Source organism: Anoplophora glabripennis, unplaced genomic scaffold (assembly GCF_000390285.2).
Source record: "Anoplophora glabripennis isolate ALB-LARVAE unplaced genomic scaffold, Agla_2.0 scaffold55, whole genome shotgun sequence".
NCBI lineage: Eukaryota > Metazoa > Arthropoda > Insecta > Coleoptera > Cerambycidae > Anoplophora > Anoplophora glabripennis.
The window spans coordinates 116,799-142,043 of NW_019416774.1; the positions used below are offsets into that span (position 1 = coordinate 116,799).

Here is a 25,245-nt window from a genome sequence, read left to right on the forward strand (position 1 = left end):
TTCTGTTACTAACCTTATCCTACTTATCAAAAAAATAACCTAAATATCTGTTAAACATCAATTTCTTGACCAACTTCGTTAAACTTAAGCGTTGCGTATTCAGTCTTTGGTTTAGATTTTTGGGATTTGGGTTTCGAAGAGCTCAGATTAAAAGAGCCCTGTTTACTATTTGACGTCGGCATATCTAGATCCGCATAGACGACCCCATTCGCTTTACCGGGAGTGGCATTTTGCAAAGGGAGACCAAAAACGGGTTGTGGATATTGCAACTGAACGGAATTTTGCACGTTTTCTTGGAAATGTATGTTTTGCTGATAATCGCTTGGCCTGCGCAAGACCAGCGGTCCCTTTGTCTTTTGCTTTGGCTTGTCCCTCTTGTGATGTCGCCCACGGTGGGTACTTTCGGGGTAGTCCGTCACGTAGCCATTTCTCATGAGATTTTCCTCGTGGATATTTTTTATCGGTTGAAAATAACTTTCCGCCGTTTGAAATTTGAAACTGTGGCATTTTTGGAGGGGGATTTGGAATTGGTGTTTCTTTTGTTTCGATTTCGATGAGAACGATTTGCTTTTGGGCAACTGTTCTTGGAACAACGACTTCGGTATCAATTTTGCGTGCTTTTGATGAGGTATTGTTGCCGAGTACTGAGGAGGCACAACCGTGTTTAGATGCTTAAAGTGCGGAGTGGTTAATGTGTAAAAAGCATTCTGAAAACAAGTTAGTTATTAGTTGCTACTGAAACAAAGGTGATTACTGTTTTGACCCCTCCAAGATTAAAAGTAAACTTTGTCACATACTGCATTCAGTTTCTGAAATAGGAGATTTCTTCTATGATTAAATACACATTAGAGGATAGAATTAGAAATTGTGTTCTAAACCTTTAATCTTAGAAGGACCAGGTAGCAAAATAAAAATAATAAAACACACCTGATTATTCAAGTTAGCGATATTAGGACTCCATTTTATTTGCGTGTTCAAAATAGGCATTTGCGGAATTTCAGGAAACGGCTCACTGGTTTTATCGTCATCTTTAATATCAGTAAGAATTGTTTTGTTTGGATTGTCAGCTGGACTTTGAACGGGAGAAGCTTTTATCTTAGCTTGAATTTGCTGTGACAAAGCTCCTTTTGGACTCTCAGTCTTAGGTTTGATAAAATTTGGGCTTACTTTCAATATTGGTGAATTTTTCAACGCGTGGGTGGATATAACTGGTTTAGATGGGTTTTGTTTAGGACTAATGGCAATCGGTTTGGGAGAATCTTGGAATTTGCTAATTAAGCTTTTAGTATTAAGTGGCTCTTTCACATTTTCTACTTTACTAATGTTGTCGTTTACATTTTCCTTGTTACTTTCATGAATACCATTGTTAGATTTCTCTTTGTTAATTGCATCAGTTACATCAGAAGACTTTTCAATAACTTCATTTTTATCTGCATCACTAGAAGCATGTATCTGTACTTCTGTTACCGATATTTGAGTTTTGTTATTCTCTCCCGATTCCGTAGATGTGTTGGAATCGTCTGAATTTGTTGACTGTAGCCCTGGAGAAACATTGGCGTACACAATTTCTGACTTTTTCTGTTTCCTAGAACGGGGCGCTGGAATAGGCATTTCGTCAGTTCCTTTATCAGAATTTTCTGAGGATTGTTCAAATATTTGGATAGAGTCTGTAAGTTTTTGAAAGCGATCGTTGTTTTCATCGGGCTTTTTATTTGACTCTGATTTATCACCACAATCTTCATTTGGTAAAGGTTCAGAGCTTTCTTCATTCTGTTGGGTGGTATCAGGTTTATTTGATTCCGAAATGTCATCATAACATTTACTTGACAAAGCGAAAACCACTGATCTTCTCTTAGGATGCTTTTTGGATCGAACAGAGTAAAATGTAGGGGAGTAACTCTTCTGCTTTTTGACTTCCAGCGATCCAAACCTCTTTTCCACGTGTTTCTTGTTTTTATTGTGGTAACTTTTTCTAGCTACAATCTGGCTGGTCTGAACATTCTTTGTGTCGTTATTTTCTGGCATATTTATTCCAGAAGCCGTTCTTCTGATATCAAACTGCTCTTCATTACGTCCAGAGATTCTATTGAGCTGTGGTGCAACGGCATTTGTGAAACGATTAAGAGTTTGCTGCCTCATCGATGCTCTATTAATATTACCATCAGTCTCAGTTTTTCGAGAATTATGCTTATTATGTGTGGGTATCCCAGAAATGGTATTGAATCCGGAACTTTGTCCAAAATTGGGCGGTAATTGCGAAAATATTTTCGGTATATATTGAGTTGAGAGTCTTTGATTGTTATAAATTTTAAAAGTGTTGCTAAATTGATGAGATGGATACGAGTTCAAGTAAGCAGGGTTTACTGTTCCAGTTAGGGGGAAGTAAGGGGGTACATTTGTTAAAGGGGTAGGATTTTGTTGAAAACCATGAAAAGATTGATTTCTTTTTACGAGTCTGCTCTGGCCGTACTGAACACTGAGAGTTCCCAGCGAAGGAGATAAAAATTTTTGAGTTGGAGGCAACGATAATTTCGATGATGACGTAAAACCTTGAGCACTGTTTCCCTGAGTAAATGGCGCTATTACAGATATTGGCTGCAAAAACACACATGCAAAATTAAAAAAAAATAATGATACAACAGTAGTAAAAAGAAAAAAATGACTGATTCAAAAATTTTATTACCATGTATCCTCGATGACATTTAATGAGATCATTCAGTTTGATATAGTTGACAGATGATGTAATTAAATGAAATGATAATATTTGAAAACTCAATTTATAAACGATAAAACAGACAGAAAACAGAAGTTTCGCAACATTTCTATTTCTACAATTGGTAAGTTGGTTTCCCATCGATTTTAAATTATTCAGTCTGGCAACAATGCGACAAAATTACAGAACTAATTCCTTTCATCAAAACAAATGATTCTTAAGGGCTCTACGATTCTTATATACTAACAGTGAAATACAGGCATCAAAAATTAGTGTTTGGTCTAAGTTTTGAATGGTTGTAAAGCTCTTAGGAATTTTTTGAAGGAAACATCTCATTGATTGGTGATTGATATTGATTTATTGATGATTTATTTTTATTTATTTTATTATTTTTGTTACAATGTATATCTGTATAGTAAATCCTTTATTTTGGATTGTGTTATCATTTATATACATATATGTATATGAAGTAAAATAGGTTTAAAATTGTACTGATGAAAAGGTTTGTAGAAATAAATGTAAGAAGTACATTTCTAATTTGTGGTAATGTTCTGGAGACGAATATAAAGCTTTCCAGGAGGGCTTAAGATTGAAATATTATCAACAAAGAAATGTATAGTTATAACATAATTGTTAGAGACATGTAGGTGTATCATGGCAATAAAACTTTTGTCATCAAACATAAAAAATAAAAAAAGAAGAATTACTGTTCGTACAAAGTCTTACTTTATTTGGTGGGTTCTGCATGCCATGGAACGGAAGATTTTCGTAGAATCCTTTATCGGGATCATTCAGGGGGTCTGCTATAAAGCCAGTTGGTGGAGCAGCCCCTAATCTCGCCTTATCTTCGGTAGAGGACGGGTTGGGTGCTAAAAATAAAAAAAGGAACAATTCGAAAGTTTGTTTTATGGCCCCGAAAGCTGTAACGCTTACATAATTAACAATAAAGGAATAACACAGCTTCCCCCAGTTCCCAATTATCGATTTCGTTCCGTCTTAACTTTCCGTATAAGTAAGAACTGAACCGTAAATAAAAGTTTAAAGCCTTAATATTCAGGACATTCGCCAGAGAAATTTTCATATTTATTTAAATCGACAGTTTCCGTTCAAACGTAGTATGCTTTTGGATACCTGGTTTAAAATAATCGAGTACTGAGATTGAAAAAGAAAAAAATATCAATAATTCTGTTTTGGAACTGCAGTGTTGAAACTAGAATTTTAACGCAACTGAATTATTCTGGAAGGTATTTATTTTTTTCATTTTATTCCGGTTATTATACAGGGTGTCCGGAAATACCGTTCGAATAATTCTAGGGGTAATTCTACATGTTAAACTAAGAAGAAAAGTTCATATGAACATAGGTCCGCAAATGCGTCATAAGGTTGCCATGGCGATTCAAAGATTGCACCGGGATATAGGTTTTATTTTATGTCTCTGGAACCGTTTCAGATAGCCATCTGAATTTTGGCATATGAATTGCCTTTAATAGTAGGTATTTTTCAGTGTTTTTACTAAATTATTATTTTAATCAGGGGCGTACCGACAGGGGAGGCCTCGATTTAATTTGTTCACATTTTTATTAAACGTCATATTTTTGCAGTTTTCTTTAGAAATTCTGATTCCGATAAATGACCTAAAAAGGTATTCTTGTAGAAAACCTGTCAGGTATTGTTAAATAGTGATAAAAAAGAAACGGTAAATGGAAAACAGATTTATAATAAAAAAAAACCAGAAACAAATAATACTAGTGACTTATTATTAAACCTGAATGTTACTTCTTTAGTTACAGCAAGTATTGAAAGTGATGTCCATTCATTTCAATGCAACTGGCTAAACGATTTCTCATTGAACGTTTAACTCGTTGAAAAACACCATGCATATTCCGTATTTCTTGGCAACAATGAATGACTCTCTGTTCTAGTTGTACACTGTCCACAGGCACTGAATAAACTAAGTGTTTTAAATAACCCCATAGAAAATAGTCTAACGGATTAAGATCCGGCGAACGGGGAGGCCAAGCTACGGGTCCACCTCGTCCAATTCACCGATCTGGATAAGTCTGATTTAGATATTGTCGAACTAATAAACTGAAGTGGGATGTAGCCCCATCGTGTATAGAAAATGTTTCTAATCTTAATCCATAAGGCAAATCTTCGAGCAAAACTGGTATAGTGTTTTGTAGAAAATGTAAGTATGCGGGCCCATCTAAACGATGCGGCATAACATATGGTCCTAGTAACCTATTTCCTATAATACCTGCCCAAACATTAATGGAAAACTTATCTTGGAATCGAGCTTCGAAAATCGCGTGAGGATTTTCATCTGACCAAATATGATTGTTATGAAAATTTACCACTCCTTCACGCGTAAATCCTGCCTCGTCTGTAAACAAGACTTTATCGAGGAAATGACGGTCCTGATGGCATTTCATCTGCATCCACTGACAAAACTCCACTCTAGGCAAAAAATCCCGAGGTTTTAGCGCTTGAATTCTTTGCAAATGGTATGGATACAAAAGTTCCTCGTGTAAAATTTCCCATACAACACTTTTGGGAATATTCGTTTGTACTGAAATTCTTCTGGTGCTACTACCTGGATTAGCTTCAATCTGTTGTAGAACAATTTCCTCTGTCTGCGCCGTTCGGGTAGTACGGTTTCGTCCACAATCTCTCTTATTTGGCGTAAAATTACCAGTTTCTCTTAATCTCTGATGTAAACTGCTGAACAGTTTATCAGAAGGAAGCTGGCGATTTGGAAAAGTTTCTTGGTACAACCTCCGAGCTTCCAAAGCACAACCGTTTGCTTTGCCATACATGAAGTGCATGTCGGCCATTTCAGCAAAAGAGTATTCCGGCATTTTTTGAAAGACGAGAACAATGATTTTTTTCAATTACACTGTTATTAACACAATAATAATCGAATAAACTTTATTTTTAAACCTTATGTCAAATTCGTTTACCGTAACTACAGTAATTTGACCTTTTTCCATTTTCAACTTAGCACCGACATAAGCCTACTTTGATGTAGAAATTTTTATTATTGGGCGACCATGCATGCACTATTTTCTTTGGAGAGTATTTTCTCGAAAACGGCTAGCCTGACAGGTTTTCTACAAGAATACCTTTTTTATGTCATTTATACCGCGGAATCAGAATTTCTAAAGAAAACTGCAAAAATATGACGTTTAATAAAAATGTGAACAAATTAAATCGAGGCCTCCCCTGTCGGTACGCCCCTGATTAAAATAATAATTTAGTAAAAACACTGAAAAGTACCTACTATTAAAGGCAATTCATATGCCAAAATTCAGATAGCTATCTGAAACCGTTCCAGAGATATAAAATAAAACCTATATCCCGGTGCAATCTTTGAATTGCCATAGCAACCTTATGACGCATTTGCGGACCTATGTTCATATGAACTTTTCTTCATAGTTTAACATGTAGAATCACCCCTAGAATTATTCGAACGGTATTTCCGGACACCCTATATATTTTTAATATAATGATATAGTTGAATAAATCTAAAATAATTCCAAAACATTACATATAAAGTTACTGGCGTAGGATTTTTTTTATTTTCGGAGAAATATTGGAGAGAGAACATAACTCCCTAAACATTTTGAAAATATTACGCCAACATTTTTTTTACTTCTAACATTTTATTTAACAGAATGTCGTCAGATAACGCCCGAAATGCTTCGAAATGTTCGTTCGGAAGTGGAGCAAAGATTTTATTATTGTATAGTCTACAAGCCCATCGGAAATTTTCAAGGGGTTTGGCCCAGCATGAATTACTTATTAATCAATACTACCACATATAACAATAACTTTAGAAACTATGCCGTCAATTCTTGTTGGTACAGGTGAGTACACAGGTAAGCTAAACCTGTGCACCAGTGGTTTTAGGCAAAACATTTTTGAACGGAATTTCTAAAGTATATAGGTTATACAAAAAAAAATGAACCTCCACCTAATGCCGTACAAAAATAGTAATACCGGAAGCCAGGGGTTAGGAATACAGTGTGCAACCCTCTAATTGTAAGTAGCGTATGGGGGGGTGATTTGAACCAACATCAAATTTACTAATTCTAATTCTAGTTTATAAAATAATGACATACAGGGTGGCCAAATGAAAACGAAACAGTCATTTTCAGGAACGGCATAGTTTCTAAAGTTATTGTTATATGTGGTAGTATTGATTTAGAAGTAATTCATGCAGGGTCAAATGACCCCAAACCAAAATTTAAAAAGTCGTATGTCGTCGTGAGTAGAATTGAAAAAACTTTATAAAATGAGGTGTCACTCAACACAGGTTTTTGTTGGCTTTTTTTAATTTCGATATTTTCCAGGTAGGAAGTTTTACCTGAAACACCTTATAAGGCTATATTTATCGAAAATATCCTCAGTCATCTAAAATTTGAGAATTATTTTTTAACCATTAGATTTGTAGTAGAGTCGTAATACTGTTCCAAACTTCATTGTTCAAAGGGCTATGACAAGGAATTAGTGCAATGTGTACGCGCTCAATCTGTGCATCCGTGATACATCCAGTGCCTATATAAAAATGTTCTAAAGAAATCCTTGTTCATCCCTAAAAAGACCTAGGACATCCTCATAGGTGTATGCCCCCCCCTCTTGCATGCCCATTTATAGCCAGCTATTGCAGCGTTTGCATGATGCGGCATTTGTTTACGTTTGACAAATATTTGGCAAGTGGGAAGGCTTAAGAGTTTGTAGTTATGTTTCTCCAAAGATATTCGTATTATTTTTAGGGAATGAAGGTGGAACAGATACGACTGTTACTGTTAATGAAACCTAATGTAAGATTGTTGACTTCGACTTTCAAATTTTTTTAAAACGTAGCCAAATAAAAATTCGTAAGGTCCATATTATTTTCTCAAAGAAATAAGTGATATTCTTTCATGCACGAATACGTGCGTGCGAAAAAGCGTGTTATGCTAACACTAAAATACTTACCACCACCCGGCTTCTTCCTTTTCCGAGAAGTAACTACTTCCGGCCTGGTAACTGGAATACTTGGATTAACTTTTTTAAAAGTCACAACTATCATGCAAAAAAAAAAACAAAACCAAACTCAGTAAAAGATTAAAACAATATTAGGTAAGCAGCACTTTACCTCCAGCGTCGCTCTCCTTGATGCCAATGGGGACATGGTGCGGACTGCTATTGATCCCCAACAATTCTTTAAGCCTCGCCAACCTGGCGTATATCTTAGACTTATTCCGTTTGTATTTTATATACGTCTTCGTTCTCGACACCGATGTGGTTTTGAATGGGGATATTCTCGGCGACAACTGGCTGATACTCACACTGTTCATTTTATTAACGTGAACTAGAACTCCTGGTTGCAAAGGCCACTTTGATAGATCGGTTATGAGGCAATTACCATCAGGACTTTATATATTTTCGGACGGATTCGGAACAAGTTACACCATTAACGAGCGGGATATGTAATTGAACAAACAATACACAACGGTACCCAATAAGCGAAGTTCGCAAAGCAAAACATGGAACAAAACGAAAACAAAACACTGCGTTAGTTGGATAAACAAGTGATGTGATGGGGAAGGCGGCTACATTGTACGCCGGAAAATACAATTCGCATGTGAAGGAAACGAAAAATTGCCTACATATTCTCAACAGCGAACCTGAGGCAGTTTATAATACATAATTTAAATGGTTGTTTTCCTGAAAAAAAACTCAATTATTGTGTGTACTGAATGGAATTGTTTAAAATCCCCTTCAAATAGCTAATTAATTCAAAAGTATCAAGAAATATGAAACAATAAGTGTATTTGGAGATGTCAACAGAACATATCAAATTTCATTGTGTAGATTTCCTTTTTTTTGGGATATTTTGCCACTATAAATTAAAAAACATACATCCCTAAGCCACAATATTATAAAGGGTCCCAAAAGTAACACAGGATTTCATTCCGAAGAGTTGATAGCATTGTGCTGGGTCACATGTTGCGTTTAGACAAAATTGAGCGCCGTAAGACGGATGAGCTAGCGAAGATTGTGAAAATTCATTACAAGTGCAGAGAGTGTGTAGCTGAGACTGTGCGCAAATTACGTAGATTTTTCGGTAGAAGGAGCGCCCCGAATGAAACAACTCTGAAAAGACTAGTTATCAAATTTGATTTGGACTAACAGTTCGGTTGCAGACAATAAAAAAACGGGCCTTCTTCGTACTGATCGTTCATCTACTTCAGTGATAATGTGGCGGAAATTTCCGTAACCTCAGTACGCTATCGGTCACTGCAATTAAACACTTTAAAAAGCACAATCAGCGGATTTTAACAAAAGATATGCATCTGCATCCATTCAAGATCCAGCTAACCCAGGAATTGAAACCAGAGGATCATTTAATGCGACGTTCGTTGATTGGATGTTGGAGAATCAAGTGGACGAAGATTTTGCTAAGAAAATCATCTTTAGCGACGAAGTGAATTTCCATCTTAGTGGGTATGTGAACAAGCTAAACTGTCGAATTTGGAGCAGAGACATTCCTCAGTCATTCAAGAACTACCACTGTATATACAAAGAGTCACAGTGTGGTGTGGATTTTACGCTGGTGGAGTAATTGGTCCGTTCATTTTTGAAAATGAGACTTAAAATGCAGTGACTTCAATGGAGAATTATATCGAGAGATGCTATTAAACTTTTGGCCTCATTTGGCATGGATTTGGATGACATGTTCCAGCAGGATGATACCGCACGTGAAACTATCCACTTGTTATGGCAGAAATTTAATGAATGACTCATCTCACGTAATTTCACTGTTACGTGGCCACCAAGATGATACGATCTTACGCCATGTGACCTTTTCCTGTGGGGATTCGTAAAGTCCAAAGGTTATTCTGCTAATATCCTCTTTCATATTCAATGGCAATGTCTCCCCTTTATAAATATGTAGAACTTTGCCATCTTTTTAATTAATAAAATCCTACGTTTCTTTTGGGACACCTTTTATTTCCCTTATTACATTACGATGCACACAAAATGTATTAATATTGCAAATATTCTATCATTTTATTATTTCTAAATGTTTGAATACCAATTTCTAACTTGAACACTAGACTGCAGTAATCATATTACACAATTAATTCTAAAAATGGACTATATCATGTATACTTCTATTGAAATTATGAAAACTACTACTTTTATATGCAAAGTTTAGATCAAATACTCATTTGTCCATAACCGTTTCAAGAAATTGTCCAGATACAAACTGGAAATCGATAAGCTCTTAGCAATAGAAGGTTAGAATTTTTAAATCTGTAATGGAGTTGTTGACATTTAACGTGGGTCCATTAGTTGCGGGCCAGTAACTCTCAAAGGGACCCATTCTCGGTGTCTTAAGCACCTTAAGGTCATCCGTAGGCAAAAATTATAAACTACCCGCCGGTATGCTTCACGGTGAGTTGTGCCGCCCTAAGCTTGAAACATAAAATATGCATGCACTTACCACCACCTGAAAATCCTCAGAATTAACATTTGCGCATATACGGAACCCATTTAACATGCACTAAAGTTTAAGTATATTAATACGTAAAGTTAGTAAATAGTTAAAGTAGATAGTAGTACCTTGGTTTCCCAGATAAGTGACCCTGCCGCAGGGCACTAAAGGCAAGCCAAGTACATCAGGACTTTGTGTGCACAGAAACCTGAGAAGGGTAGCAATATGTTAATTAAATTCGAAAACAAGTATGTACCATTAAATACAAGACATCCACACGCCAGAGTGTTAGTGTTAGTTGGTTTATTATGAGAGATTACGATATCCAGTTTCAACTTCATTAAGGAGTCGCTTAAACCGCATAAAATTCTGCCACGGGAATTGTAGTTATGCAGCTAGTTAAAGCGAAAACCTTTCGTAACATCAAAATAATGAACAATTTGCTGTACAGCAGCTTCAACCGCATGAAATGTCTCATAAAAATTGAAGACAGTATTTCCTTCCACTAATTAAAATACCTAATCCCGTAGGTAGTTATTCCACAGGGGTTAGAAGTTTGACTGCCTTAATTTTAACAGACGATAAAATACATTAAAATAGACAAAAAACCTTGTATGACATGGGTCCTAAACTCAACCATTTCCGAGAAAAAAATTATCAAAATCTCCAATTTGATGTATAAAAGTTCGATTAATTAAAGAGTATTGACATGACTGCGTGCATAGAATACCATATACAAGTAATACAATGTTTATCACTTTCTTGATGCTTAATTCTAAAAAATAATTATCGTTGTAATAAAAAAATTCGATAAAATTCATATCAAGCAATGTGACAATGGCGTGGTAGATAACACGAGGTACTAAGCTGTCCAGCAATACGAAATTCAGTTGGTATCTGGAATTGGACCGTGTCTAAGTGTCTTTTGCGTAGCACTATTTTCTTTTCTTCATGTGTTTTCCAGCGATCGCGTGAAAATTGGATTCGAAGGTGTCGTGCGTGCGTCGAAAATGCTGGTGTACATTTTGAGCATATGTTGTAGTTTGTTTTGTACTTGTGCGTGTAAAAATTACTGAATTTTGCTTTTTGGTAAGTACCTAAATTATTTTTAATACGTTTGATTATTTGGATGACGTGAATCTTTGGGTACTTTAATTACATATTTTAAATTCATAATTTGATTAAATGTTAGGTTCCTGTTTTAAGAAATTCATAATTACTAAAATTCGAGCTTAAATTTAAGCACAAAACTATCTTCATACTACAAAATCGATACATTTTATTTATTTAAAAACCGGAAAACAATTATCTTGAATTAAAACTTAATAAATGTTTCGCAATAATAGATGTTTACATTTTTTCCGTAGGACAAGTCTGCCGCATGCACACGTGGTATGCACCAGCTGTGTAGCTGTAGGTTAAACGCTGTTGTCTCGTTGTAATGAATCTCTCCAATATTAATACTCGATGTAGGTATTTCGAAAACTGTTAATCTAACGCCCCTGCAATATACAACTTTTTCGTTCATTTATGATTACTCCATCTCATGCTGAAGTAATGGCAGTCAAACTTCTTACACCCTGTATAGTATTAGCTTACTGATTGTAGTAAGACTACATTTTTTTCTCTGTGATGTAAAGTAAATAAAATCGTAAAGAAATGGTCTAGGGAATGTTCCTTGGTCAAAGTTAGCAAAGCAGTAGTTGAAATGAACTAAAGATAAATTTCGACTCCTTTTGAAGATATAACTGCTTGGATGTGATCTGTTGGCAGTGGTTTCCTTAATTACCTTAAGTATCAATATTCATATTACAAGGTCGCTTAAAATCCAATCTTTTCCAGGTTTTTTCTTGGAAAATGCATGAAAGAGTGACGGTAATTAAAAAATATGTACCTTCATTTAACGGTTGCGACCAGGAATAACACATAAAATAGACTGTAGAAAATATTTCTTATTGAATATTTAATACGCAGAATCAATTACATTTTAAATGTGTTGTATAGGTAGCGAATGTAAAAAATTTATTTTTTATTTTCATTTTCTTTTTTCTTATACTGTGAGTATCCACAACGCGTTAAAGATCTTAAATGTTGGTATTTATATTTATTTATCTTTGATGATGAATTTCACAACTGTCTTCGACGTGTTTAATATTTTTGAACAAGGGCGCGACGAGATACGTTTTTCTTTTGAAAACAGTATCCTTTATCATTTTTTGCAGTTACCGGGTAACCTAATTGTATGAATATCAAACATCAACGTTCAAAAACGTGTACTAAATTTGATTTTCATAATTCAACTCGTTTAAAAGATATTTAATAAATTTATCGATCATCTTTAGGCTGAAATTAGATTTGATTCTTAATTCAATTGAAGTTATTATATTAAAATTGACTCGATAATATTCAGTAAAAGTCTTCTAGTTGAATTAAGTTATGTAAATCTTGTTTAACTGTGGATATTGCTAATAAAATGAATGAAAATGTATGTGTACAAAGTGTTGGGTTTTATAAACAAATAGTTCTGGGGACACAATTACGTTTGGATAGCAAATTTTTTGGTAACATTTTTAATTAGAAATAAAAGTCTAGTTAACATTTAATTCATTTTCATCTAGTTCAAAATAAATTCGTGCTTATGTGGCAAAAGTTTCTTATTTAAGTATAATAGCTTTTCTTGATTTTTGTACCACTTTATTTTAGCTTCCATGGATGCAATGAATTTATTTATCAAATTCTCCGATACGCGGAATTTCTAAAGGACGACAACTTCAAAAGCTCTTGAAAAATTAATAAGGTTTCGAGGAGTAGATGTGCATTAGTTGAACGGACACTAAATTTTTTTGGGTATCTTTATTTTTATTTTTCGCAGTACATATTGAAAGGTCTATTTTCCTTCACAAATTTCTTATTCACATTTTGTTGGATTCAGAATAATTGAATGCATCGATTTGTTTATCATGAGATTTATTTATTAGTCAATCTTCACTAGCTTGCAGATATTAGAGAGAGAGAGTTGGGTTTAACTTTATATTATGTTTTTTACATTTCTAGTACTTTTTTAATTTTCCATACAAAATTACTTTCTCAAAGCATGTAAGTTATTTGATTAATTTTAATATATAAACCGCATGTTTCTAAATAAATTCAAACCTACCTCTTGGCAATATGAAAATATGCTGTAAACATGCTGGTAATAAAGTAATAAAAGTGAACAACTGTTTCCAGAAACACTTAAATTTTCATTACTGTTCTCTATGTTTGAAGAAACACCATTTTCTCAGCAAATTCTGGACCTCATGAGTAAAGAGCGGCATCACATAAAAGTTGATGTTTTCAATCAAAAGAGATGTGTGTTGCAGCAATATAGAATTGTATTGTATACTGTACGTACAAAATAATATAAAATCTTACGCGCCCATCTCCAGCTTTTGATTTTGAGTGGACCTCTATAAAACGCGGAAGAGAAGTTCGCAGAGTTTTTACAACAATTTAGTTGAGCAGCTTTAAGAGGTATCTAGTTTATACTTGGGGGTGAGTCCTCTTGGAAAAATACTGGGGGTAATTCATATAATTCTCGTTCACGTTGCGTTTCGAAGATACAGGATCTGTAAATCCGCCATCCCAACCAGCTGCTCCTGCATGTCATTCCTTCTATCCGAATTATTTGTATCCTCAGAGGAAAAATAGGATTATGGATATACAGGGTGTTAATGATAAGTTTTGCCAAACTTTAATGGCGTATTCTACCGATAAAAATAATCAAGTTTTGTCCTATAAAAATTTTTGATTGGACGCTTCCCTACGGAGATACAGGGTGTTAAAAGTTTCAAATATTTATATTGTTTTTCCTGTAACTTCACTGGTATAATTGATCGAGTGACAAAATTTGGAGGATGACATTTTTTTTTTAGTAGGCACTATTTTTTCATGGATAACTTATTCCAAAATAGACTCCAGTGGCGTAGTTATTGGGGGAGTGGGGGAACTTTTTTGAAGAAAAAATCGTACGCCACTGGTTTTTTAAATAATTTTAAATGTTTTTAAAATGTACAATCAATTTGTGGCAATAAAGTATTCTTGTAAATTATTCGTAAAATTTACTGGTCTTTGGATAATTGGGAAACCAAAAAAATAAGTATCTTATTTGTTTTGACAAAATTTATCATCAGCACCCTGTATGTAATTAGACAAATACTGATGTCAATAAACAATATGCCGCTCTATACTCATAAGCATCTGTTTCCTTCATATTTACCCTATAGTACTTCTAACTAATCTGAAGCGGTTTGTACAAACATTTATGCGTAGGTAGTATATTATATTGAACAAGTCTTTATATTTTGATGCGTTACTATGAAATTTTTCCAATAACTGGAGTACATTTTATTATAGAACCATTACAGGTCATATGGCACCGCTCTGTTTAGAAATAGAAGTATGGGTCATATAATACACCGCGTAATGTGTCTTACAAAGTGCAAACTTTTTATTTTGTAATCGAAACCACTCTTGTAAAAGACAAAGTTCTGAGAAACATTTTACACACCTTAAACATCTTCTGGTATCCCAAACAGAAAAAGGTCCGAAATAATGCAAAAAATCAAAGCCTACTGCACTTATCCAGTATTTTATCGAGAGAAGCTTTTCTTAAGACTTTTCGTCGCACCTCATATAAAAAAAGCACTTTATATGTACAAATTTCCAAGGTTTACTTGATTTTAAGCTTTTGAAATCAAGACGGATTTTGTTTTATAACCCTTACAAGATTCATTTCACGCTACGTATTAAGGTAATTTATTAAATAAATATTGTTATTTTTTGCGAAACGTTTTCTGATGGGTTTATGATTACCTAGTGCTTCTGCCAGTAAAAGAAACAAACAAAACCGATTTTCTCTAACGTACCGCACAGTTCTTAATAATGCGTATAGATTAAGGGAATCAACATGTAAATAACGCAGAGAACAGGAAGATATAAACTTAGTTTTAGATAATACTAAGGAATAGGTCCCAAAACATAAATGTATTAACAAAAGCTCCATTTTCTGTGTACCCAAGATATGATTGATTAACCTCATCAAAAAATCGAGCCATGTACACAATATTTTATTTCATATATCAATAACTAGATATTCATTTTTTTGCAACAGATTACATTGAGATATATTCGAATAAATTTTAGAGATGGAATCTGATTGTAGAATTTAACTTCTATAAGCTTTTTGGGACTTGTCTGGGGAATCGAGTAGAATGGGACTCAACAAATAATATATTGAAGAAGAGACAGTGGCATGGGAGCTAGAATAGTAGGATTGGAGCCCAGATGGTAAAGAAGATGGAAGCCTTTCCTATAGTATTCTAAACAGAAATCTTCGCTGCAAGTGGAAGTTTTATAGAATGAACCGGCAATGACAAATACCAACATGGTTGGGTGTTGCGACATAGAAGCACCGAAGGAAAATAGAAACGCAAATTAACTTTCAAAAAAGTAATCTGAGACAGTTATCTTAGACAAGAGACAATGTTTTTGACATTGTTTACAGTACCATAAAGCAGGCTATTGGTTAAGGCCAGGTCAAACTTAAGCGGAAGAGATGTTGTCTCGAAGAAGAGTTTGAATGAAATGCTAAGTATAATCGCAGAACTTTCAACGAAATTTTGACAGAGAGTTCAATCTTCCGGGATTGGCACTGGGAAGGGCTCGTGTTGCGCATCCTGGGTGACTTTGAGGACTTTGGATGGCAAATATTTAAGTTCCTTGGCAAACTTATTAATAAACACGCAGTGGAAAGCTCAGTAACCTATAATTGGTAGCAGAGGTTTAGTCTTCTCTGTAGAATTGATTCAAGGAAAAATTAAAGAACAAGAATAGTATTCTGGAGCAGGCAGAATCAAAATCGTCAAGTAAAGTTCCAGTTGCAATTAAGAATGAGCATCAAATGAATTTCCAGATATGTATTACTCGTCGCATTATACATTTGGTTCGCCTTATCTATATGCACCTTTACGAAAAGGAGTTCATGGATATTTTGTATTTTGTTGAAGTAATTTAACGCGTAGCTGCAGATCTACTTCTAGCAATATTGTGCAATATTTATTTGCGATAAAAATAGAACAACTAAAAAAAGTGAAAAGTGCTGCGTAAATACAAAAATAAAATTAAAAATCTAAGGGTTGGTAAAAATCGACTAAACATTCATGTCTTCAGGCAACATATTCTTACCTTAAGTAAATAATATAGAGAATGTCTTGAAGTTGTGGAGAAAGAAACAAAAAACTAAAACCAAGAAAGAAGAAACAAGCGGAAAGAAATAGTTATCACAAATTCTATTGCACAGATAGGACCTTTAAAAAAACCGCCACCGTAGTAGAAATATAAATTTACTTTTTATTATACATAGTATACATATTTATCTTAAAACAAATCCTAACAAAAAACTTACTTTTCACGTTCTTCCATCTCCAAAGGGTTGTTGTCTGTGGCAAGCAAAAAACAAACAATTCTGTTAGTTCACAAAAAACTAGGATGTATGAGTATACATTTATTGTCTTATAGTAAGCTGTAGTATCTTGGGATTCGGGTGGGGAGATTAGCTAAAACATCAATCATGGAAATTGACTCACATTTTGTGTCCGCGCGCTTCCTTCTGCACAGGATGATGATAATAACGCAAATTATTATTACGATATTAATAATTGCTATTATCGACGCAATGATTATTATCATTTTGTCCTGGTTGAGCTGTTTCCACCAAGGAAGGTTACCTGCAAAGAAAGTTCTTTCAAACAGACTATTAAAGTAGTATAATAAAAAGAATAAATAAATAATGAAATATCCGTTCTCAGATTTGATCGTTGAATTATCATTATTTGGCAGAGCTATTTTTGCATTTTGGAAATATTTTGTCTCCATAATAATGTCCCACGTTATTCTCGAATATCAACAATTTAAAAAATCGAAGAGATCGAAACAGTCGCCGTACAAAAACTGTATTAGGGGCTCGCTACAACCGTTTCAAGTCTCAAATTACGCCATTTGTCAAACTGATTCAGGAGTTACGTAACACCCATCTAGCGGGAAAAATTCGAACTACCGATTATTTTTGGGTTCTCTCTCGTATTGTAGTGTCCGTACTTATGTGACTCTGAAGACAAATCTACGACATGAATTAAGAAAATAATACCTCGGATTATGAGTTCAAATCACTGAATATTAGGCTATTGATTATAGGATTTTGAAAGGAACTATGACGTTCAAGATATTTTATTACATGAATCGTTCAGATGGCCATTTTAACTGAAAAAAAAACGCGGAGTGCTATTAAATTAGAGGGTGGAAATTGGAGATAGGGGTGAAAATGCACCCCTTTCAGTTTTTTAACTGTATCTCGAAAACGAAGCAAAATTTCGCTGTAGTTCATAGGAAAAATTATTTAGAGAATTGAATTTCCCAGGCTTATTTAAAAAATTTAAAAGGAAAATTATATGCAAAAATTCATTAATAAACAATTTGAAAAAAGCAAAAAATTCGATTTTTTTAATTTTTTTTTTACTTTTTTGGCTCTAAGTTGTGAAAATCTTTATTTATTATTAACAAAGAGGTGCATTTTCACTGCTATCTCCAATTTCCACCCTCTAATTTAATAGTACTCCGCGGGTTTTTCATCTAAAATGACCCTCTGAACGATTGATGCAAAAAAATTGCTTGAACGTTCCTTTTAACCTTGTTTTTTGGATATAATAGCCTATCTCATTTACAAACAAGCTTATATGGCCTAACGACTGGTTCTATTATTTACAATTGAAAATAAATTAACACAATGCGTTTTGAGTATCAGAGGAAAGGTTAATTGCATTTGAGTGACCTCTGTGAAGCTACTAATACTGGAGTGGACAAGTGAGTGATGTGAGAAATGTGTAATACTGTCAAAATATATATAGTCCAGTCGACAGAGGCCGAAAAGTTACTGTTGGTGACATTTCCTTGATAACTCGGAAATAACTACACAGGCCTAATTTAAATGATGAGTACAATAACAGGCTAATTTGCTGACAAAGTATTTTATCAGGAAAAAAAATATTAACAATTTAATCGTGAAAAAAATTTTTTTTAGTAGTTTTCTTTAAATAACTCAGCAGGATGACTTTGTACGAAAAAATGCTTAGGGCATGATTTTGTTCGTAATAAAAATAGCTACAAAATGGCGGCGGTCCGATTACGAAATTTGCAATAACAAAGCCGTGAGATTGAAAAAACGGTGTAAAATGTCGTTTTAAAGTTGCTGTAAAAATGTCAATTATACACAAAAAGTGATAAAACTTTCGAAAACTATAGTTCAATATATATACAATAATGACACTAAAGCCGAAAATCAGGAGAGCAAAACTTTTTGTTCTATAAGGTTTAATACAGCCATCGGCATCTGAAACTCGAAACTTTGCCAAATTTGTTTGAAATTTTGCCGACACTTGTTTGGTACACACATAGTGTAAATATGCAGAAACTAAAAGCAATTTGCAAAATTCAAGTAGCTTCATTTTTGCAGCTTTGGTAAGGTTTTATACGTCACCCTTGTTTTATACGTCACCGTTTTTTTAAATTTTTGGAAAAATATATGTGAATATTTAGAAAATATTCCATCACGGTAGATTAACCATCACAATTACCTACAATTAAAAAAAAATAATAATAATTTTCATCGTTTAGATCCTAAGCTACTTAACATTTTGCACCTGTTAGCCCTAGTCGTACATTATTCAACATATCAACATAAAACAAAATCGTACGTGTGGGGTAAACCTTTAACTTTTCATTTTCGAGCGCGAGCTCCGCTCTTCGGCGCTTGTATACTATTAGAAATATGCAACAGTAAATTTAAACAATTGTTTACTTAAAGTTAAAGGTTTACCCCACACGTACGTTTTTGTTTTATGTTGATATGTTGAATAATGTACGAGTATGACGTATTGTAACAGGCGCAAAATGTTACGTAGCTTAGGATCTAAACGATGAAAATATATATTTTTTTAAATTGTAGGTAATTGTGCTGGCTAATCTACCGTAATGGAATATTTTATAAATATATATAAATATATGTCCAAAAATTAAAAAAACGGTGACGTATAAAACTAGGGTGACTTATAAAACCTTAACAAAACTTCAAAAATGAAGATACTTGAATTTTGCAAATTGCTTTTGGTTTCTGCATATTTACATGTGTGTACCAAATTTCAAGTGTTAGCAAAGCTTCGAACAAATTTGGCAAATTTTTAATTTCAGATGCCGATGCATGTATAACACCTTGTATAACAAAAAGTTTTGCTCTCCTGATTTTCGGCTTCAGCATCATTATTGTATATATATAGAACTATAGTTTTCGAAATTTTTATCACTTTTTGTTTATAATTGACACTTTTACAGCAACTTTAAAAAAAGACGTTTTTTACCGTTTTTTCACGGCTTTGTTATTGCAAATTTCGTAATCGAACCATCGCCATTTTGTAGCTATTTTTATTACGAACAAAATCATGTCCTAAGCATTTTTTCGTACAGTCATCCCGCTGTTATTTAAAAAAACTACTAAAAAATTTTTTTTTCACGATTAAATTGTTAATAACTTTTTTCCTGATAAAATACTTTGTCAGTAAATTAACCTGTTATTGTACTCATCATTTGTAGGCCTGCGTAGTTATTTCCGGGTTATCAAGGTTTGACACAGGCCGAACCTCTACCAGCTGGACTAATATCAAAGTAAAAATATTAAGAAATAACACATTTTGGGAACAATATTTCTACAATAAATATTATATAAAGTTATATATTTCATAAACCAGTTCCTGTTTCCAATTTTTGTGTATTTGGAAAATTATACTAAGATAATTTATTTAATTCACTTGTATTGAATTAGTTTCAATCCAAATTTAGTGACTGGGCATTTTAACCTACGTACTTTTCCGTGACTAAACCAGGAGAAAAGCGTGAAAGTGCATGACGAAACATCCAACATGCTTTGAAAATTTACCTGGTTCTCCGATCTGTTTACTTTGCTCCTGGTACGCTAAAGGACACCAATTGGATACATACATAAACATTTTAACGGTGGTAATATTCCACTCACCTGCAACATCTCTTTCACATGGTGTGCTGCTTCCGACCGAATTGTTCGCGGAACAGTAATACGTCCTAGCCGTGTCTACGCTGGAATCAAGATAGAGATAGCTTTGCAAGTCAGCGGATTCTATTTTTGACGTTATGACGAAGGTCTCGTTGGACTCCCTTACCCTCCAGGTAAACGTAACTTCTGGAGGATTGGCGTGGACTGTGCACAGCAACGCCGGACTGGAGTCTCTTTCCACTATCGATATGGAACACTCTGGAGCATCTAAAAATGAAAAAAAAAATACACTTAAAGGTACTTCCAACAGTCCTTCAAAATTTATCTTGAAGCAAAGTATAACAGTCTTACACTGAATGTTGAAATAGGCCACGGCAAATTTGGTTCCATGTTTGTTTTCCGCCTCGCAAGTGTATCCGCCGGTATCCGACCTCTTCATTGGTCCTAAAACTAAGTCTTCGTTTCCGGATATCGGTTCAGATGTAGCGTTCTTCCTCCATTTATACGTAAGTTTAGGACGTCCTTCGCCATGACACTTAACTGGACTTGGAATTTGGTGTTCAACAACGTTAATGATCTTAGGAGAAACATGGACGTTTTCCGGAAGATCTAAAACAGTTTTGTGAAGTTACACCTGTTATTTTATAACACTAAGTGGTCGTTAGCTGAAGAATAAGAAATAACATTTGTACTTTTAAAGATTCACTGTCTTTGACTTACAATCTACTGCGATTTCAATTGTTGAATTAACCCCAAGTCCAAGCGAGTTGTTCATACTCTCACAGGAGTAATGGGAATTTGGAGAACTTTTATTTAGCTGTTTTTCAGGCCATCGATCCATGTTCCATATCTAAAAAGTATATTTACATTTGCAAAATTTTCTCCGTTTAGTAAGGTTTATACCTACTAGAGTCGAATTGATTGACTCAAAGTCGTTTCTCCTGTAGTCTGGAGGTAGTTTTCTCGTTTCCACTCTATATAGCGAGCTGTCGTCCGTATTTAGTATGATGCCATCCTTTTTCCAGATTATTGAACATTCAGGATAACATTCAACGATACAGGTTAAATCTATGTGTTTGGAGGAATACAGAACACCTCGGTACGATGGAAGTTTCTGAATGAATGAAGGAGGAGCTAAAAACTGCTATAATCACACAATTGAAACTTTATGGACAGGGCGTTCTCAGATACACATTACAACTAATTACTTTTGTAAAACATTTTGATAATTTTTAAAAAATTACTTGTTACATCTTGTCACCAACATGAATTTTAACTCAATATGTGTTTGAAATTAAAATAATTTCTAGAAGTGATACTACAGAAGGAAGACAATGTCTATTTTCTTATATTTTTATTTCCAGCAGCGTGGAATTTAAGATTTGATCATTGAATAGAATTTAGTTTCATACACTTGTTATTAAATTACCAAAATTAAAATCTACCAAATTACGTCAAATCATATTTATAAAAAATGTGAAATTTAAAAATAATGATAATTTGCCTGAATTTGAGCACAAAACAACCAAATAAAATGATTTTCTCTCATAGTTGTAGTTTTTTTTTTTATAAATAATACTGTATCAACTATGAAAAATTGCTTAATCTAAAAAAATAACTGCAAAATAATAATTTAAAAAAATTAAAATTGAGATTATGTAACTCTGTTAATATTGAATTTTCGAAAAGATATCATACGAAGTAGAATTACTATTAATTTTTTTCCTGTGACTTCTAGACACGCTGTATAAGTAAGAACATATTAACTGAAAACGAAATGTTACTATAACACCGATACAATAGTGTCAGATGGGTACACTGAAAAAATTCCTAAATGTACAGGGAAAAGGACAAAATTTCCGCCTGGATTTTAACAGAATTAAATGGAACTGGCATGGACTAAATTGAACTGCTTTGGGATTCTGTAAGTTTATTTAATGCTATTTAGAAATACACTTAGAAATTTTATTCCTGCTCGATGGTGAGGCCTGAACAAGCATATAATTACTATCAATAATTTCACATTTTATTACATCAGTGCAGTCAATATACATACAATCCATTCGCCTGTAAAAAACACAAATGATTCTTTCATATCTATGTCTAGTACGCATCTGTAGGCATGACAAAACGATAACTGTTTGTATATTCTATAGTCTGTAGGTAATTTGTATGTAAGGTGGCAAAATTGCAAAATTTAACAGCGAGTTGTCTGCTGAAAAAAGAATATAGCCTTTCTATATAAAAAAACAAATTTTTACCATATTTTAGTTTGGAATACCTAATTTTGCGTAAATCCTGATTTGGTAGATTCACAAATTTAGAATATTTTCCCCTAGAACTATGGAAAAATACTCAATCTGATATCACTCCTCCGAGAACATGTATCAACTCAGTTGGAAATTCAAAATTCAAAAATAAAAATTATTTTGCTTTATTCAGAATGTCTTTAAATACTTTACTCAAGCAATCACCTGTATGCCTTCTTCTTTTAGAAGCACTCTGCATGGTATCAACAAACCCATTCACAATACATTACTTACCATTCACATTTATAAAGATCGTGGCACTCTCGCCAATTCCGTCTTCGTTTACAACAGAACAAGTAAAATTGCTCCTGGTTGCTACTGTTACAGGTGATATCGTAAAATTGGAAACCATAACATCGATCATTTTGTATATACCTCTATACCAGGTGTAAGTCAAATTATCAGAATTACCAAAATTCTGTACGATACACTCTAAAGTTACATATCCTCCCTTCACCACATCCGAAGGGTGATACCTGAGGACGACAGGGCCGAAGGGATCTAGAAAACTTCAATGTAATGCCTGTTTGATATTTCTTTGCGATGTTTACAATATACACAATTAATCCCCTGGATAACAAGGCAAAAATGACAAGACAAGACTCATACTGGGAAATTATCACGACAGCTGCTTATTTAAATATTTCTTAGTTGCAACCGTGCAAGTTGGTATGCGAAATGAATTAAAATTGTTTGTTAATAAAGTGAGAGGGGTAAAAGTTTTACAATAAAAGTGGCTATCTGATACGTGTTTGTGAATATTCAGTTTTTGTCAAAAAAAATAACTTACGGGAACAATTGTTGAGAAGTTGCATAAGTATTAGTAGAAAATTTGTGTAAAATTTGATTATTATATAGGTACCTTTTTTGGTTTTCAATTTACAGCCACTATTCCGTATTTTTTAAAACGTATTCTTTTTAGCTGTAAATTCACTGGTACCATTTGTGCTACTTCTTTTTAAAACACCATGTATAATTGTGGGAAAATGTCTCATCTGCTCTCTCTGGGCTTAAGATGATCGAGTGCAATGTATTTTGTTCCATTTTTATGTTCAATGTTATGTGTTTAACATTTAGACATGGATTGTAATTTATAATAAAAATGTATTGGCGTAAGAAAGTGATAGGGGTACTAACATATGTTAAAAATTTTAGCAATGAAATGAGTTTTAAAAAGTGGAGCGGATTTACATCACAAAATAATTTTATTAAATAACACTTAAAAAAAGAACAGTAATTTTTAATTTATTTACTTTACATATTAACTTAGCAAACTACTGGAAATGATCTTACGATTGTTTAAAGGTTATCACAAAAGTCATATATTTGGTATTTTTATTTTCGTCTTAAGCGACAAAAATAGTATTCTCTTAGGAGAGAAAAATATCACTTTTAGATTAATTAACGGTGATGAAATCCTCATATTTTCGCGTAGATGAGTAGAAAAATTAATATTTCCTGTCTCGTAAAATAAATAGGTATATTTGCTTTACTCTACTCAAAACAACCAGCATTATATTTAAATACGAAATAGGTAGGTACCTAATCAATTTCCAACATTTTTTTGTAATGGTATACTTATATAAGGATTTAACTAGGTGGAAATATACCAAAGTTTCAAACGCGATATATTTTCAGCATTTTCTTTTCATTAACTCTATTTTATAGAAGGGAGAAAATATGAACATAATTAAATACAAGTAAAAATGGAAAATAAACATGGTTAAATAAGTAAATAAGTTATAACAACGGTTGTATAATACAAAAGCCTCACATTTTTATAAAGAATCTTAGGAACCAATCAAACTTAATCTTTAGAGTAACTATAACTTAAAATAGGTACCTACCTGGATTTGATGCATAAATTAACGACAATACTGCGAAAAATTCGCAAATATACAAGAAAAACTTCATGGCGAATTAAAAAAACACGCGTTTCAAACAACAAATGGTTGCATCTCGCTCTACTTTTTTTAAGTAGTTTTATCCCGTCCATTCACGAATTACAAGACCTTTGACATAGCGGTTCGCTATCTCTCAGGGGCGTGGATCCACGGGAGGAGGGGGCGATGAGAGCGATCGTCTGCCCCCTCAAATAGTCCAATTTTTTTTAGTACAAATAAAACAACAAAGAACCAGCCATAAAAATAAACCCTAAGAGCTTCGTACCCCAAAATATTATAAAACCAAGCAGCTCCATACTGAAATTGTAAACTCTAAAGCTCAGTTTTCTAAACTGTATAACTTTTTTTTATTTTAGCTCTTTTTAGATATCAACTGTACAAAACGCCTCCCCTCCTCAAAATCCATCCCTGGATCCGCCTCTGTCCTTTACTATGTAGCCCCCTACATTCCAGGCCATCAAAAATTGAAAATATAGTTATATAGCTCGTAGTTCGCAAAATCGTAAGTCATTTGACTGACATAGGCAGTTCGTTAGTAATCGTAGAAGTAAAAGGTAAAAAGTAAAACATACAATGTGTATTGTCTAAGAGTACACTTACCTTTATTATAGATTTAGTTAAGAACAATATTAAAAACTGTAAATCATGTAAATGTTTTGCATTCGAGTTAAAAGGACTCTATAGCAAACAGGCAACCAGAAATACATTTTTATTGA

General features: G+C 33.7%; 1 protein-coding gene across 1 annotated transcript; it reads right to left on the reverse strand.

The window, feature by feature from the left end:
* Positions 1 to 50: 50 nt before the first annotated feature.
* LOC108906042 lies at positions 51 to 24,539 on the reverse strand. The gene is made up of 14 exons (XM_018709182.1): positions 24,473 to 24,539; positions 22,860 to 23,126; positions 21,224 to 21,450; positions 21,037 to 21,166; positions 20,668 to 20,925; positions 20,320 to 20,583; positions 20,224 to 20,259; positions 16,826 to 16,966; positions 16,645 to 16,678; positions 7,854 to 8,131; positions 7,694 to 7,780; positions 3,440 to 3,582; positions 928 to 2,595; positions 51 to 707 (listed from the first exon to the last, which is right to left on the reverse strand). The coding sequence occupies exons 1-14, from the start codon at positions 24,537 to 24,539 to the stop codon at positions 51 to 53; spliced, it is 4,257 nt and encodes a 1,418-aa protein (XP_018564698.1).
* Between the last annotated feature and the right edge of the window lie 706 nt (positions 24,540 to 25,245).